The following is a 16,830-nucleotide window of genomic DNA, read 5'->3' as shown; positions in this document are numbered from 1 at the left end:
ACTACCAGTGAACCAGTCCAAACCGGTAGCATTTCACCCCTGGTTAATACCCATATCATCAGAGATTAACACCAAGATTAATACTAGACCAATAATCAAATAATATGTCAGTGAAGGAACTACCAATACAGAGAAACAAGCTAACAGCAAACTATCAAGAACATTCCCACCAACAGTGACAGGGCAAGCCACTAGCATATAAAAATAAGAGCACAAAACCCCGTTCCCTTTTAGCATTGATGATATTACCTAGTTTGGTAATGCAACGTCTGCAAGAAAAACACCAAGCTCGGAGAGCACCAAAGACAAGACAGATAAACAACATTTACACGCCATTCAAAGACAAGACAGATAAACAACAATTACACGCCATTCAAAAGAGATGATCGGCCATTGTGGCTTGTAAAACATAAACACTTAGGGACGTAATGGGAAACCTGTGGCATGCAGAGCCATTGGTTAGGGCACGCGAGGTGCTGCCCTGTCAGGTGGCGCATGACTTCGGCCTTTTGAGGCCGTTTTTCGCCCTCCGGAGGTTGAAAATTGGCCCTACAGACAAACCAGAAGTCACAATTCCCGAACTTCCAGGGTTCCCCGTAGATCCGTTTTTCACCTTCAGGAGACTTCCCTGGAGGCACCCCAGGGCAAAAACCGGCCCTACGAGCAAACCGGAAGGGACTAGAAAACCTCTGGAGCCTGGGGAGGGCGAAAAAACGGTGCCAAAAGTGGGATGGGGGTGTTTCTGGTTGCGCACATAGCATTATGGTTATGGCACGCCTGTTCACGACCCCACTGCACTCCCCCCGCTTTTGGCACGGGAGCCAAAAAAGATCACTGACTTAGGGCCTTGCGTGCAGATTTTTTAATATCATTTTGTTCTTTTCCAGATCCATCTATCTAACCTTCGAGGAAGAGTTAACCGTTTTGGGAATTCAAACTTACCGATTTACACCTCCCTTGGCAATCTTTGCCAATGTCTCAGTTAACCCAGACAACGCCGGATTCTGTGTCCCTGCCGGACACTGTACGGGGTCTGGAATCCTGAATGTCACAGCTTGCAAACAAGGTGAGTGTGTCCCAAACCTGAGGGAGTCAAGTACCCAGTCCTTTTGACAGGTTGTCCTCGATTTACGACCGTAAGGGAGCCCAGAAGTTCCATCGTATGTCACGAGGGTCGTACGTCGAGGCACCCACATCACCGACCCAATGTTGTGATCATTTTTGCAGCTCTCGTTCAATGAACACTGTGCTCGTGAAATGGGCACGTGGTCATTAAGCCAACACATGTCTGTCCAAAGACGGTCCACATTTTGGGCAGGGAAGACCGCTGGTTTGAAAGAGGGGTTCAAAGAGGCCATCTATGTCAAAACTGAACAGCCCTCTGTCAACAAAAGGGGAGGGACACGACATCACCTATCTCCAGTCTACGACAGAGTCCTTTCAGCAGTTCCAAGAAAGCTCCCCACCCAGGGTGACCCTGAGGATACAGAGAAACCCTCAAGTGGCCTCAACGACTCCCTAAACAGGATGCAAAGGACCAGCGGTCTGCAAGGAGTATCAATCCTTCCATTCCCCACCATCCAGTCAGCTGAAGAAGCTTCTTGGGTGAGAAGCAGTGGTGGGATTCAGCCGGTTCGCACCTATTCGGGAGAACCGGTTGGTAACTTTCTAAGTAGTTCAGAGAACCGGTTTTTGGAAGAAATCTCCTTTTGTTTTTTTCCACTTTTCAGGGCTAATCCTGTAAGGAAGGCAGGAAGGAAACATTCTGGTGTTGTTTCTAGCCTCATCTTAATTGCCCTGCTTACAGAAACTGCCTCTCCGGTTAACCCTTATTACATTGTAACAGCTAAGGCGAAGCGCCCATCGACCTGAATGACCTTGAGTTGGCCACACCCACCCAGTCACATGACCACCAAGCCCCACCTACCCAGATGGTCATTAGGGCAGAGAACCAGTTGTTAAATTGTTTGAGTCCCACCACTGGTGAGAAGCGAAACGTCTTCAAAGAAAAACAACAACAGGAAAGTCCCGTTTCCTGTGAAAACAGCAACGTTGGGACAACCAGGACCCAGAACGGATGACTGAGAATCTCCAGTGCTCTATAATTGCCAGTACTACGGAGTTTTTGATTGCAAACGGTTATCTGATTTATTTCACGGATGAATGAATGAGTGTGATAGCACAAATTGGCAGCGTGCTGCATTTGAAATCTGTTCGTGTGTACGGTGTACAGGAGGTATTTTAAAATACTTGGGTGCCTCCTTGTTTGCTGGTTTTTAACAGTTCTGTTGTTCTTAACAGGGGCCCCGATATTCTTATCGCTCCCACATTTCTTCCATGCTGAGGAGAGCTACGTCAAGTCGGTGGATGGAATGCACCCAAATAAACAGAAGCACGACACGTTTCTTGATATTAACCCAGTAAGTCCCTTATTCCTGTGAACCTCAAAATCATCTACAGGTGGTCCTTTACCTGCGGCTGCCATCGAGCCCAACATTTCTGTGGCTAAGGTGGTTGTTAAGTGCGTTGAGGTTGAGGTTTGCTTTATTTATATGCTGCCCTATTCCCAAAAGGGACTCAGGGCGGCGAACAACTCAAGCGGGAAAGGGAACACACAAATACGAGACAAGCATTTAAGATAGCCAACAACCACACCTGTCGAGAGGGGAAGGGAGCTCATCAACCCCAGGCCTGCCGACACAGCCAGGTTTTAACGGCTTTTCGGAAGGCCAGGAGAGAGGTGAGGGTCCAAATCTCCGCGGGGAGTTTGTTCCAAAGGGCCGGAGCTGCAACAGAGAAGGCCCTCCCCAGGGTCGTAGCCAGATGGCATTGGCTGGTAGACGGAACCCGGAGGAGGCCGACCCTGTGCGATCTAATGGGTCTTTGGGAGGTAATTGGCAGCAGGCGGTCTCTCAAGTACCCAGGTCCAATACCATGAAGGGCTTTATAAGTGATAACTAGCACCTTGAAGCGTATCCGGAGACCGATTGGAAGCCAGTGCAGCTCGCGGAGGATAGGTGTAACGTGGGTGTATCGAGGTACACCCACAATCGCTCGCGCGGCTGCATTCTGGACAAGTTGAAGTCTCCGAATGCTCTTCAAGGGCTGCCCCATGTAGAGCGCATGTTTTGCTTCGTTTTATGACCTTTCCTGCCACGGTGGTAAAGTGAATCACTGCAGTTCTCAAGTTAATAACGTGCCTCTTTCAATGGATCTGCAATGTGTGAAAACTGGTCGTAAGTCACTTTTTCAGCCCCATCGTAACTTTGAATGGTCACTAAACAAACTGTCGTTAAGTCGAGGACTACCTGTATTTCATTGGCTGCACGCTCATAGAGCATAAAGTCAACTTTTAAAAAGAAGTTTGAGAAATAGGACAGTGATGTTCACCTTTCTGGCACCCAGTGCATGTGTGTGCGTGTGCCGGAAATCCTGAACTGGATCGGTAAAGTGATGATAACGGCTGAAACAATAAGTTTGATTTTTACAGGAAAGCACGCTTGTTTTTTTCCCTTTCAGCTGACCGGAGTTGTGGTGCGTGCAAACAAACGAATGCAAATCAACGTTTTTGTTGAAACGATGCCTGAATTTATGTAAGTATTGTATGGAGAACCTGGCGGGTGTTTTTTATTTATTCATTTACCATATTTTTCAGAGTATAAGACGCACCTTTTCCCCCCCTAAAAGAGGGTGAAAATTTGGGTGCGTCTTATACACTGAATGTAGCCCCACCCACCCACCGTCCCCCACCCTTTGGCCTCTGCCTCCCAGCAATTTACCTCCTTGCAGTAAACGGGGAAAATGGGGCTTGTGGAGGCTGCAATAGGCTATAGTAAACCCTGCAGCCTGAAACAGCTGATGATCGGGAGAAATTGAAAGTGAAACTTGCTTTTTGTTCCAAAAGGCAAATTGCTGGGAAGGCAGAGCCAGATTTTTTTTTTCTTGTGCCAATCAGGCTGTTTGCTGCAAGGAGGTAAATCAATAACTATAATTGCCTATAGAATGTTCAAATTATTAGACTTATTTTTTAAAGACTGCTTTATTATTGTTCCAGACAGTTTAACAAAATGAAGAAGCTTTTTAAAACAAATGCCTGATCTGAAGAAGCCCAGTGCTATTGTAATCTCCTTTTAAATAGCAGAGAATAACTTTACTTCCGGAAAGCATATCAAATTTAACAGCATCTGTACAAGTATAATCTGAAATGTAACACTACAAACAGTGCATATTATCTGTACTCTTCGTTGCAAGGAGGCAAATTGCTGTTCGGCAGAGGCAGATATTTTTCCCTTATTTTCCTCCCCAAAAACTAGGTGCGTCTTATACTTCGGAGTGTCTTACACTCCGAAAAATATGGTAATTTATTTATTTATTCAATATATATGTATTCATTCCATTAAGCGGGAGAATAATGCATGTACAAATGGAACAATAATGTATGCATAAATCAAAGGAATCATATAGATGCAAATCATGCATCGGCGAATTGAAATAACGAGAAAGATATTCAGCAGAAAAACCAGCTTATGGTTGATGAAGTAGGCAACAGCCAGCATTTCTCTTTATAGTCTGAGCTCAGTAAAACAGGCAGACAAATCAAATCAGTTAGTATGAAAAAATAATTTCGGTAGATAACTAAGACGGTTGTTTAAAAGCTGTCCCCAGTTAATGATGGTGATGGAGAATAAATTTTGCCACCAATCCTCACATTAGCAACCTTTCTAGGAGCCTGGAGGCTAAAATTTAGGATGAAGAGTTGCAGGGACAGGATATGCCTAGTCCAGAGGTCCCCCAACTTGGCAACTTTAAGACGTGTGGACTTCAACTCCCAGAATTCTCCAGCCAGCCAGCTGGAGAATTCTGGGAGTTGAAGTCCACACGTCTTAAAGTTGCCAAGTTGGGGGACCTCTGGTCTAGTCTAATGAAGAGAAGGACTAAGGGTGATATGATAGCGGTCTTCCAGTAATTTAAGGGGGCTGCCCCAGAGAAGTGGGGGTCAACGTATTCCCCCTAAGCACAAGAAGTAACAGATGGAAGATTAACAAAGAGACATCCAACCTCGAATGAATGAGAAATTTCTGGAAAGTGAGGACAATTAACCAGCGGAACTGCTTGTCTTCAGAAGTTGTGGGTTCTCCAATCACTGGAGGCCTTTAGCAATAGCAATAGCAGTTAGACTTATATACCGCTTCATAGAGCTTTCAGCCCTCTCTAAGCGGTTTACAGAGTCAGCATATCGCCCTCACAGTCTGGGTCCTCATTTCACCCACCTCGGAAGGATGGAAGGCTGAGTCAACCTTGAGCCAGTGAGATTAGAACCGCCGAACTGCAGGTAACAGTCAGCTGAAGTGGCCTGCAGTACTGCACTCTAACCACTGCGCCACCTCGGCTCTAAGAAGAAGAGATTGGACAGTCGTTTTTGTCCACAATAGAATAGGGCAGTGATGGCGAACTTTTTTGTAAAGGAGTGCCAAAATTATACTGTGCCCACACCCACGTACAATATATTTATTATTTTTTCATGCTAACTGATTTGATTTGTCTGCCTGTTTTGCTGAGCTCAGACTATAAAGAGAAATGCTGCCTGTTGCCTACTTCATCAACCATAAGCTGGTTTTTCTGCTGAATATCTTTCTCGCGGTTTCAATTCGCCGATGCATGATTTGCATTTATATGATTCCTTTGATTTATACAGACATTGTTGCTCCATTTGTACATGCATTATTCTCCCGCTTAATGGAATGAATATATATTGAATGAATAAATAAATACTGTATTTTTCGGAGTATAAGACACTCCGAAGTATAAGACGCACCTAGTTTTTGGGGAGGAAAAGAAGGGAAAAATATCTGCCTCTGCCGAACAGCAATTTGCCTCCTTGCAACAAGCAGCAAACATTACAGACAATATACAGTTTGTAGTGTTACATTTCAGACTATACTTGCACAGATGGTGTTAAAATTGATGTGCTTTCTGGAAGAATAGTTATTCTCTGCTATTTAAAAGGAGCTACAATAACACTGGGCCTCTTCAGATCAAGCATTTATCTTAAAAAGCTTCTTTTGTTAAACTGTCTGGAACGATAATAAAGCAGTTTTTAAAAAAATAAGTAATAATTTGAACCTTCTATAGGCAATTATAGTTATTGACTTACCTCCTTGCAGCAAACGGCAAACAGCCTGATTGACACGAAAAAAAATCTGTCTCTGCCTCCCAGCAATTTGTCTCTTGGAGCAAAAAGCAAGTTTCACTTTCAATTTCTCCCGATCATGCCCACACCCACAATTCAATGCGCCCCACCCACTTGTGCATGCACGCACGACCCCTAACCTGCGCATGCACAAGCCACGCACGGGGGGGGGGATTTTCGCTCTCCCCAGGCTCCAGAAGTTTCCTAAAACCTGGGGAGGGCGAAAATGGCCTTCCCTGGCCTCCCGGAGGGCCTCTGGAAGCCGGAAATGGATTGTTTCCAAACTAACAGTTGGCCCGTTGGACCTGTTTTTTGCCTTCCCCTGGACTCCGGAGGCTTTCCTGAAGCCTGGGGAGGGCAAACATAGTCTCCCCCGGCCCTCCAGAAAGCCGAAAATCAGCTGCCGGCGGGCTTGCGTGCTGCCAAATATGGCTCCGTGTGCCATCATGGGTATAGGGTGTCCTGTTTGAGCAGGAGATTACACTACAGACTTCCAAGATCTCTTCCAATTCTGTTATAATGCAAAAGGAGGCTGAAGTACATTTATCAGCACAACTGCAGTCTCCTTTGGCAACTCCTTCGCTTAACAATTCGGTTGCCTAGCTCAATGGTAGCCGCTCAACGAGGACAACCTGTATCCATTTTCCTGAGCTCTGAAGGCTGATGAGATGCTTTCCCATCATGTAACCCTCTGAAGGAGGATTGTTCTCTTGAGAATCACCAGAAAACATGCTGGCTTTATCTGTATTTTTTTTTGGTCTTATTTCAGCCAAACAGGGACTATCAAAAGGATGCCCTATCCAGTGATGTTTGTAAATGAGGTAGGCACTGATCAAACATCCCCACCTTTACCCTGGGTATCGTAAGGAAGTTCTCTGACTCTGGAAAGGGAAGCAGAAACTTAATGCATGGTGGTATGAGAACAAATTGGACATTTCCGTCAGCTGCCACCAGTGGTGGGTCGCAGGCGGTATGCCCCGGTAAAGGAGCACCGGGTACCGTTCTGGTACAGTGCTCCGGAGAGCCCACCGAGTTCCTTACCGTGTTTTTAAAGCTTTCGGCGCTTCTATGCACGCGCATGGCACGTACAGCGCCTGCGCAACGCTCCGGCGAGTAGCTGGAGCGTCGCAGAGGCTTGCGGAAGCGTCATTTGCAGCTACGATGCATGCGTGTGCTGCGCACGTCCATGTGGGGGACGCTGGGTCCGTTCCCACTGGCTGCCACCTTACCGCTTGCTTGCAATGACGGCGACAGTCTGCCATGAAGGGAGGGTGGGTGGGAGGAGGACTGCTTCAGGGAAAGCAGAAGTAACAGCTGCATCTCTCGGAGATGCTGCCTGAAGGTCACAGGACTGGGAGAAGAAGGCAGCTGCATATCAACTTTTCTGAAAACATCTTGCTTGAGTCTGATTGGTCGTGTGTGTGTGTGTGTGTGTGTGTGTGTGTGTGTGTGTAAGCGATGGGAGGCTGTTTAAGGAAGGGAAAAGTTGATCTTAGGGATTTGGCCGCACAATTGTCGGTTCCACCACAAAACCGCGGAGGACAAAATCGCGCTCGACGAAAGCGCGCATTTGACGTCATCACAGCGCGACGAAAACATCGCGCTGTGATCGAAAAATGTAAAAATAAAGCGAAAACCTTACCCTAACCCCCCCAAACCTAACCCTAAACCTAACCCTAAACCTAACCCTTAACCTAACCCTAAATCTAACCCTAAACCTAACCGTTAACGTAACGCTAAACCTAACGCTAACCCTTAACCTAACACTAAACGTAACCCTAACGCTCTAAACCTAACCCTAACCCTTAACCTAACCCTAACCCTAAACCTAACCCTTACCTTTATGTGAATCGGCTTGCTTTAATTTTAATTTTATTTCAATTTTTAATTTTTTTTCGTCGCGCTGTGATGACGTCACATGCGCGCTTTCGTCGAGCGCAATTTTGTCCTCCGCGGTTTTGACGGGTCACGCAAGTGTCAGTTACTGCAATACACTTCTTAAGAGCCGTGGTGTCGCAGCGGTTAGAGTGCAGCACTGCAGGCCACTTCTGCTGACTGCCGGCTGACTGCAATTTGGCAGTTCAAATCCCACCAGGGCTGAAGGTTGACTCAGCCTTCCGTCCTTCCGAGGTCAGTAAAATGAGGAGCCAGATTGCTGGGGGCAATCTCTGTAAACCGCTTAGAGAGGGCTGTAAAGAGCTGTGAAGTGGTATATACATCTACTGCTAATAAAACTACACCTTTCTCAAAAAAAATGGAGCCAAGGAAGGTTAAGTGCCGGCAGGTCGGACAATTTCAGCCTTACCTCTAAGAAGAGGCATCAATCTATGGATCAGAAAGTCCAAGAGAAGGAGGAACCAACAATTCAGAGAGTTCACCCCCTTGTTCTCACCTAGGCTTCCCCAGCAGCACGAAGCCGAGTCTTCGTCCCGATAAACGCCTTTTATTTAACTTACAGTGAATTCCTCTCCAGCAAAGTCTTCCCTCTCCCACAGTCTTTCAAGATAGTTCACAATTTCTGACCTTTATCAGGCTTGGAGAGTGGCCAGGTCGATATCGTTCAGATGGCCGCAATACTTGGCAAGAATGCAGGAATGAACTAACTGTCTCCTGCAAACTCCACTCCCGTTTCGCTCCTCTTTTATTTCCCTCTGGGAGGGGCCATTCACCTTCCCACCTGTGGCCTTACTCCCATCGACCCTTGTTCCTTAGCTGTTCCCTTCATCTGGCAACTCTGCGCATGCACACACTGGGAGCAGGCTCCAGCTGTTCTTCTGCCTCACTTATGTCTGACTCCGAAGGCAGCTGATAACTGTCGGACGGCCCTGGCCCCCTCTCTGCCTCCAACACAGAGCCCTCATCCGAGCCTTCCCCAGACTCCAGGACTGGCCCATCTTCCTTCCCAACCCCCTCACTGTCCGAATCTGCTGCCGGCTCTGCTGACCGCTGGTAGGCCACAAGACCCCTCCCAAGTGTATGCTTAGTCTTTCCCGAACCTCCTGACTTTAAATGCAAAGTTTGGGGGCTCATTCTTCTCCCTCTTAAAAACCACACTTGGCTACGATGGAATGGGCTGATAAACCCAAGTTGTGTCTCCTTCCCCACCTCCTTGTTCATTCTTTCCCTTCTCAGAGTTTTCTACTGGACGATGAATATGCAGGAAAGCTGAGGGCGGCTCTGCTTGAATCCAGTCTGGTCCAAGCTGTCCCATTCATCATGCTGGCACTGGGGATTATTTGTGGTGGCGTATTTCTGGGAATCATCTATTGGCCCAGGGGGAAAAAAGAGGAGGTAAGCCTGTTTGTAGGTCTGTTCATTTCCCCGTTATTTTATTTTAAAAGCACCTTCCTTCCTTCCCATCCATCTTTTTCTTCCTTCCTTTCTTCATCCATCCTGCCCCTCCCTCCCTTCCATCCGTCTATCCATCCATCCTGTCCCTTCTTCCCTTCCTATCTATCTTTCTTCCATCCATCCATCCTGTCCCTTCTTTCATTCTTCCTTCTATCCATCCATCCTGTCCCTTCCTTCCTATCTATCTTTTCCTTCCTTTCTTCCATCCATCCATCCTGTCCCTCCCTTCCTATCCCTTCCTTCCATCCATCCAGTCCCTCCCTTCCTACCTATTGTTTCCTTCCTTCCTTTCTTCCATCCATTCTGCCCCTCCCTCCCTTCCATCCGTCTATTTATCCATCCTGTCCCTTCTTTCCTTCCTATCTTTCTTCCATCCATCCATCCTGTTGCTTCTTTCATTCTTCCATCCATCCATCCATCCATCCATCCATCCTGTCCCTCCCTCCCTTCCTATCGTTTCTTTTATTCCTTTCTTCCATCCATTCTGCCCCTCCCTCCCTTCCATCCGTCTATTTATCCATCCTGTCCCTTCTTTCCTTCCTATCTTTCTTCCATCCATCCATCCTGTCGCTTCTTTCATTCTTCCATCCATCCATCTATCCATCCATCCATCCATCCATCCTGTCCCTTCCTTCCTATCTATCTTTTCCTTCCTTTCTTCCACCCATTCTGCCCCTCCCACCCTTCCATCCGTCTATTTATCCATCCTGTCCCTTCTTTCCTTCCTATCTTTCTTCCATCCATCCTGTCCCTTTCTTCCTTTCTTCCTTCCTTCCATCTATCCATCCCGTCCCTTCCTTCCTTTCCTCCCTCCCTCCCTCCCTCCCTCCCTTTTCTTTTCCTCCCTCCCTCCCTCCCTTCCTCACCTACCTACTTGTTCATTCTAGGGGAGAGGTTTAATAGCTCCACAGTAAAAGGCTTCAGCAACATTCTGACTTGTATCACATGGTAAGACACGCAAAATTTTGTCTCTTCCTGGTGTCTCCAAGCTCAGGGAGGGAGCTTCTCCCTTAAGAATTCTGAAATCTTAAAGCCTGATTTTGCACATGTACCAGCCACTTATCGGCATCCTAACTTCTGTGGGGGCAGACATTCCTATTGGTTAATTAAAAATTGTACCTCGTAAATGAATATTATTCCCTTGCGATGGGCTCAAGCAAGGGACTGTTTGGAACTTTTGAGTCTCATGACATATAAAATATACATGTGTGAACCAGTTTTGAGATTAAATTGTCCTGCTTTAATAACCTAGGCCTCAGGCCACCCACTCTCAAACTCTTGGTAGAATGCAACAGCCTTGGGACGGCTTAGCTGGAGCCATTTAAAAACGAAACAAAATTCACTAAGTTGATATCTTAGATTATTCACCCAGTTTGTATCTTTTTTTTTTCCTTTAAAAAAATATTTTTATTTATTTACAAACATACAAAATACACACACACAAAACTTAAGACGTACACTACATTTACACAATACAGTATGAACAGGAACTTCCTGTTCTTTCTAATAGCAATTTCTGATCGATACAATTCCCCTTCTAGTATATTTCATTTGCATTTCACCATTTTTAACCCTCTTATTTTACTCATCTATCTGTTATATTGGGTGATTACCTCTAGTACATTTAAACTCTCTTGCGTGCATATATATATATATATGTTAATTCTCCTTAATTATTATCTTTGGGTTTCATTGATTTCTTTTATTGATCCTTGTTTCTTTCCTCCATCCACCTATACCATTTATCCCATATCTGGTAATATTCTTCTTTTCCCTGGATTTCTTTTGTTAATTTGTCCATTTCGGCACAGTCCATGACCTTTCTTATTATTTCATCTTCGCTTGGAATTAATTTATTTTTCCATTTCTGAGCGAAGGCAATTCTCGCCGCCATAATTACGTGTAAAATTAAACACTGGATTTCTTTTTTTAATATTTCGCAGTCATTATACCTAGTAGAAAAGCTGGGGGCTGGGGGGGGGCAAAAATGGTCCATTTTTCTCACTCATTTCTGTCCTCCCCAGCCCCCAGGAGCACTCTGAAAGCCTCCTAAAACCTATGCACGGCCATTTTGATGTAGGGGCGGAGTTTTGGGAGGCAAAAAAGTGCTGTATTCAGTGTATAAGACGCACCCACATTTTCAGCCTCTTTTTTTTTTTTGAGGGATAAATGTGCGTCTTATACTCTGAAAAATACGGTAATTATTATGTGGCTCCCTGCACAGCCTGGGGAGCAGTTGGATCCCCCAGTCTTAAATCAAGCACCCACAGTATAGGTAGTCCTCAACTTACAGCAATTTGGTTAGCAACCATTCAACGTTACCACGGCACTGGAAAAAGCGACTCATGACCATTTTCCACACTTAACGACCATTGCAGCATCCCCAGGATCAGGGGATCAAAATTCAGACGCTTGGCAAACTGGCTCATACTTATGATGGTGTGCCTTGTCCCGGGGTCACGTTATCCCCTTTTATGACCTTCTGGCAAGCAAAGTCAACGGGCGAAGCCAGATTCGTTCAACAACTGCCCTGTTGCTAATTTAACAACCGCGGGGAATCGCTTTAACTCAAGAAAGGTCGTGAAGCGGGCAGGGCTCACCTAACCAGCGTCTCGCTTAGCGACGGAAATTTTGCACACACCGGTGGGTCGTAAGTCCAGGGCTACCTAGTCACACAGGATAGGCAAGGAGGGACATTTGAGAAATGGACTTCATGCTTTGGCTTCTGGGTGCTTCCTATTCTCAACAGGGACCCTAAAAGTCTGAAAATAACCCCACGTTTCCGGGTGGGGATACACCTCTTGGAGTTCTGGTCTATGGTTCCACCACAAAACCGCGGTCGACTAAAGCGCGCTCGACGAAACCGCGTACCTGATGTCATCACAGCGCGACGAAAAAAGCACGCTGTGAGCGGTAAAGCTAAAATTAACGCGTAAACCTAAACCTAACCCCCCCGAAACCTAACCCTAAACCTAACCCTTAACCTAATGCTAAACCTAACGCTAACCCTTAACCTAACCCTAAACCTAACCCTAACGCTTAACCTAACCCGAAACCTAACCCTAACCCGAAACCTAACCCTAAACCTAACCCTAACCCTTACCTTAACGTGAATCGGCTTGCTTTAAAAGCGCTTTTTAAAGCGCCCTTTTTTCTCTGCGGTCGTATTTGTCGCGCTGCTGATGACGTCAGGTACGCGCTTTAATCGGGCGCGCTTTAGTGGACCGCGGTTTTGTCGTGCCACGCTGGTCTATGAGTCTGTAGGGCTTTGAATTGGTCTGCAGAGTGGAGAAAAGCTACAAGGATTGTAATGAAGTTGTAACTGCTGATCTCCCTTTTCTGATCTTAGAGTGGGATATATAAATCCTGCTCTTTAGGGATGGTGTGGATTTGGTGAGGTTTGTTCTAGGGGTCCTGGTGAAGGCACTTCATTGGCTGGGTTTAATTTTTTTTTTTAAAGTTGTTTTTACGTAGTCTTCTGAAACAAACAAGGTAGGTTTTTTTTTAAGAGAGATCATCTCCTCCGCATTGGGACCCAAAGGTAGGTCGTGCTCATTCCCAGGGGTGGGACGCAACCGGTTCGGTGAGCGGGCACTTTGGGTGGGCAGCCAACGTTCAAAAACTGCCCCTTTTAAGCGTCAAAACTTAATTTCTGTGTGCCGCGAGAATCAGCTGAGCTAAAACACAGGGAAAGATAGGACAGGATAGGGCTGGGTGGGCGTGGCCTAGTCTCCAGGGGAGGGGGGCGTTTTTGCCCTCCCCGGGGTCCGGAGGCTTTTCTCGATCCTCTGGGAGGGCGAAAACAGCTTCCCCAGGTTCCGGAGACCCTCTGGAGGCCGGAAACGGTCCTTCCCGAATTTCCAGTAGGCCCGTTTTTTGGCCTCCCCGAGCCTTTGCGCCCTGCACTTACCTGCATCCAAAATGGGACTCCTGGAAGGGGAGGGGTGGGCGAGGCCAGCCAGGAGTGGGATTTGGAGGTTCTCCAAACGGCACAGAAGTTTAGCTAGATGTTCTCCCAAACACCCCCCCCCCCCAGCAGCCCACCCCTGATTCTGCTTGGCTTTGCCATCTCCAGCAAAGTTGCAGGAGACGATAGATGAAATGGGTTGCGTAAACACAATCTCTAAATTAACTCCTTCTTGTTGTTTTGCCTCCCCCCCCTAACACACAGGGCACCGTTGACGAACGAGCTCCACTTATCCGGACTTAACTCAATCTCCCCGACCATGCCAGGTTTACAGAAAAGAAAAGAGCTTCACCATGATGACTGAACAAGACAAACGTTTTTAACTGTCACCACAACCTACCACTTCAACGGCATCCTTGAAGTAGTCCTCTCTTTAGCGCGTCTGTTTCCGAGGAAGGTGGGCGATTGTAAACTGAAGCGGAACGGAAGGCAGAAAGGCAGGCTTTTTAACGGGAGTCGGCCGGGCGCTGCTTTCCCGGTGTGAGAAAATAGCAGTAGCATTTCACTACACTTTCCGTCATCTGTTGGGCTTGCAAAAGTTGCCTCTGCCAGCTGCGTTCCCTTCTGGCAGGTGCCATGAAAAGTGACGTCAGCCTTGATGCCATCCTTGTTAATTTAGGAGATTGGCCAGCACAGCTCTTCTCCTGCCACAATTTGATGTCTTGGTGAATGCTTGGAGTTTTGTTTTTCCCATAGTTTAAATCTTTGCACCAGAAAGGGACACGGACACACAGACACACACCACAGAATAATTTTACATACATCCAGGAAATTTCCCATTTTTGTCCAAGCCACCAGATGCCTAATTCAGTGTTTGTTTGTTTTCAAATTTCCTTTTGAGTAAAAGGTTCAGATGGGCTTTTACCAACCTGGCATCCTGTGGCAGTGCCAACCCTTTGATAGGGCACCAAATTGAGGAAGGCTGGCTCAGGTATTCACTAGTGAATCATCTCCTATTTGTGCATCTATGAGAATAGAGTTAAAAAAAGATCCAGCCCCTGGACCAAAAGATTTACTGGGATTCTAATTATTATTATTTTTGAATGGTACACATGCGAAGTATATTTGAAGGCGCCATCGCCACAAACTGCACACATCACACAGTTTCCAAGATCACACAACTTTATTTGTCAAAGAGTATTTTCCCTGGCCCTTTCTCTCGTATCGCCTTCAAAAGTGATTTGGGAATAACATATTTCTTTCTCTTAATCCAACACGTGGTTTTTCGAAATCTAAAGGCCTCTCCCTCGGAGGCAGAGGTGGATTCCTACCAGTTCGCACCTATTCGGTAGAACCGGTTCGTCAAATCTACTGACCCGGTTAGAAGAGGTTCCACCAGTGGACCCGGAAAGCAGGCCACACCTACAGAAGAGGTCCCAAAATTTTTTAAACCCACCACTGCTCGGTGGGCATCCATCCGTGATTTCCCCCTTCAACTTGGGGGGGATGGGGAAGGGATCAGAGAGAGTCTTCACAATTAACTGCCAAAATGGGATTTAAACCCTGCAGGCCGAAGCCTACGATTTGTCAAGATAAATAACGTGACTGTTTTGAGCGAGAGAAGAAAAGGGAAGTTTTGACGGAATCATTCACTTGCACTGGAAGGGACTCAGAAGGTCGTCTCTTGCCGAGCGAACTGCACTGATTTGAGGAAGGGAAGCTGGAATCCTTTTTGAGGTGGTCCTGAAAGTTAAGGAAGTATCCGGTAACCTTCGTGTGGTAGCATCTGACTAACCCTACTTGGGAGTCGTATGCCGTGCTTGATAATTTGGATAGGAGATGAGAAGGAAAAAGCACAAGGCATCGGATATCATGGAAGTTGGGGGGAAAAAATTCTGGAAGAAAGCTGTGGCAAACTTAATTTTGCCTAGAAAACAACATGGATGTCCATGAAGGCAACGGGAGTCAAACTCGACATGAACATCTATTTTTTTCCTACTAACTAAGCAGTGAAAAGAGATGCTATGTGTCCCTAATTCCCCCACCTCCAATCCTTCTTTTCTGTAGTGTAATCTATCACTTTTGAGTATTACCCAAAGTCTCGCTACGATACTCAATAGTTCCCAAATGCCCTATTGTTAGAATCCTATTGTTAGAAACGAAGTAGTTCCTTCAACTTGCAATTTTAAATTTTCCCGTTGGATTAGGAAGGATCTCCCCCCTGGTTTTTGCTGGGTATTCCTTCAACTTCATCTTTAAAATGGCTTTGCGGGATCCCACCCTGTGTCTCTTAGCCTGGGCATTTCAACACCAGTTGTGCCAGGCAAGTGTTCTGGGAAGTTAAGCAAGCTTGGCGCTGACCTCTGCTGTAGAATTAATCCAAGAGATTAGAGACAACATGTTTTGCACACCTGTGATAACAAGGGGTTTCCTCGGAGGTTGAATCTTAAATCTGGGAAATTAAAATCTGAATATTTTTCAGTTCAGAAATGAAAATGTCATATTACGGTGCATAAAGTCATTGCAGGAAGAGAGACAGTTTTGAATACTTGCAGAGGCAAAGAAGCAAAAGAATATCATAATATATTGCAGTCTTAGGAGTTGTACTATACAAGGGGTCAGCAAACTGTGGCTCCGGAGCCGCATGTGGCTCTTTCATCCCTCTGCTGCAGCTCCCTGTCACCGGTCGGCTCCACAATTGATAGGGCTTTTGGTTAGGACAGGAAGAGGAAAAAGTACGCCGTGCTAGGAGGAGACTCTATGGTAGGGGAACGGGACTTCCGGTCGGCAGGGGGAAAAGGGCGGTGCGCTAGGAGACTGGTGGGGGAACGGGGCTTCCAGTTAGCTTCAGAATTGAAGGGGGGAGGGTCCGGTTAGGAGCTTTGTGGCTCTTTCGGTGGTTAGGGTTGCCGACCCCTGTACTATACAAATACTGTAGGTCAAGTTTGTGGAGTTGTGGCCTGTTCTGCATGGATAGCTTTTCACCTAGGATGATATAACTTGCAGATTATAGGCATGGTTGAAATCACTCTTGCTTTCAAAGGTGAGGACTCCGTCACAATGACAAAAAAATTGGCCGGTCTTCTGAAAAGTTGACCTGTTAGTCTCTTGGGGGTCCTTGGTGCTCCCTGAGCTTGGCTGTTTTCTTGCAGACGTTTCATTGCCCAACTAGGTAACTTCATCAGTGATGAAGGGGGTGGGGTTTACTCTCTGATTATATACAACTGGCTTGTTGGGTAGTGAAACATCTTCAAAAAAAACCAACAACCCTCAAAGTTCACCAAAGACTCCAAAGTTCAACCTTGAGCTACAAATATTCTTTCCTATCGCTGGCCTCTTGTTTGGATATGTTGAAGCCCAGATGTGGGATTAGCAATTGACC

At 46.3% G+C, this 16,830-nt stretch overlaps 1 protein-coding gene across 1 annotated transcript in view; it reads left to right on the top strand.

Moving 5' to 3' along the window:
- Nucleotides 1-13,781, top strand: part of SCARB2 (scavenger receptor class B member 2) — a 35,197-nt gene extending 21,416 nt beyond the window's left edge. Inside the window, exons 7-12 of the mRNA XM_032223879.1 lie at nt 888-1,066; nt 2,302-2,420; nt 3,520-3,593; nt 6,960-7,011; nt 9,323-9,481; nt 13,713-13,781. Coding sequence (XP_032079770.1) covers nt 888-1,066; nt 2,302-2,420; nt 3,520-3,593; nt 6,960-7,011; nt 9,323-9,481; nt 13,713-13,751 — 622 coding nt within the window. The 3' untranslated portion in view covers nt 13,752-13,781. The remainder of the gene's footprint in view (nt 1-887; nt 1,067-2,301; nt 2,421-3,519; nt 3,594-6,959; nt 7,012-9,322; nt 9,482-13,712) is intronic.
- The last annotated feature ends 3,049 nt before the right edge of the window (nt 13,782-16,830 follow it).

This window comes from Thamnophis elegans, chromosome 9 (genome assembly GCF_009769535.1).
Source record: "Thamnophis elegans isolate rThaEle1 chromosome 9, rThaEle1.pri, whole genome shotgun sequence".
NCBI lineage: Eukaryota > Metazoa > Chordata > Lepidosauria > Squamata > Colubridae > Thamnophis > Thamnophis elegans.
The sequence above is the reverse complement of the archived record's forward strand: the minus strand, read 5'-3'. Positions and strand labels throughout refer to the sequence as shown.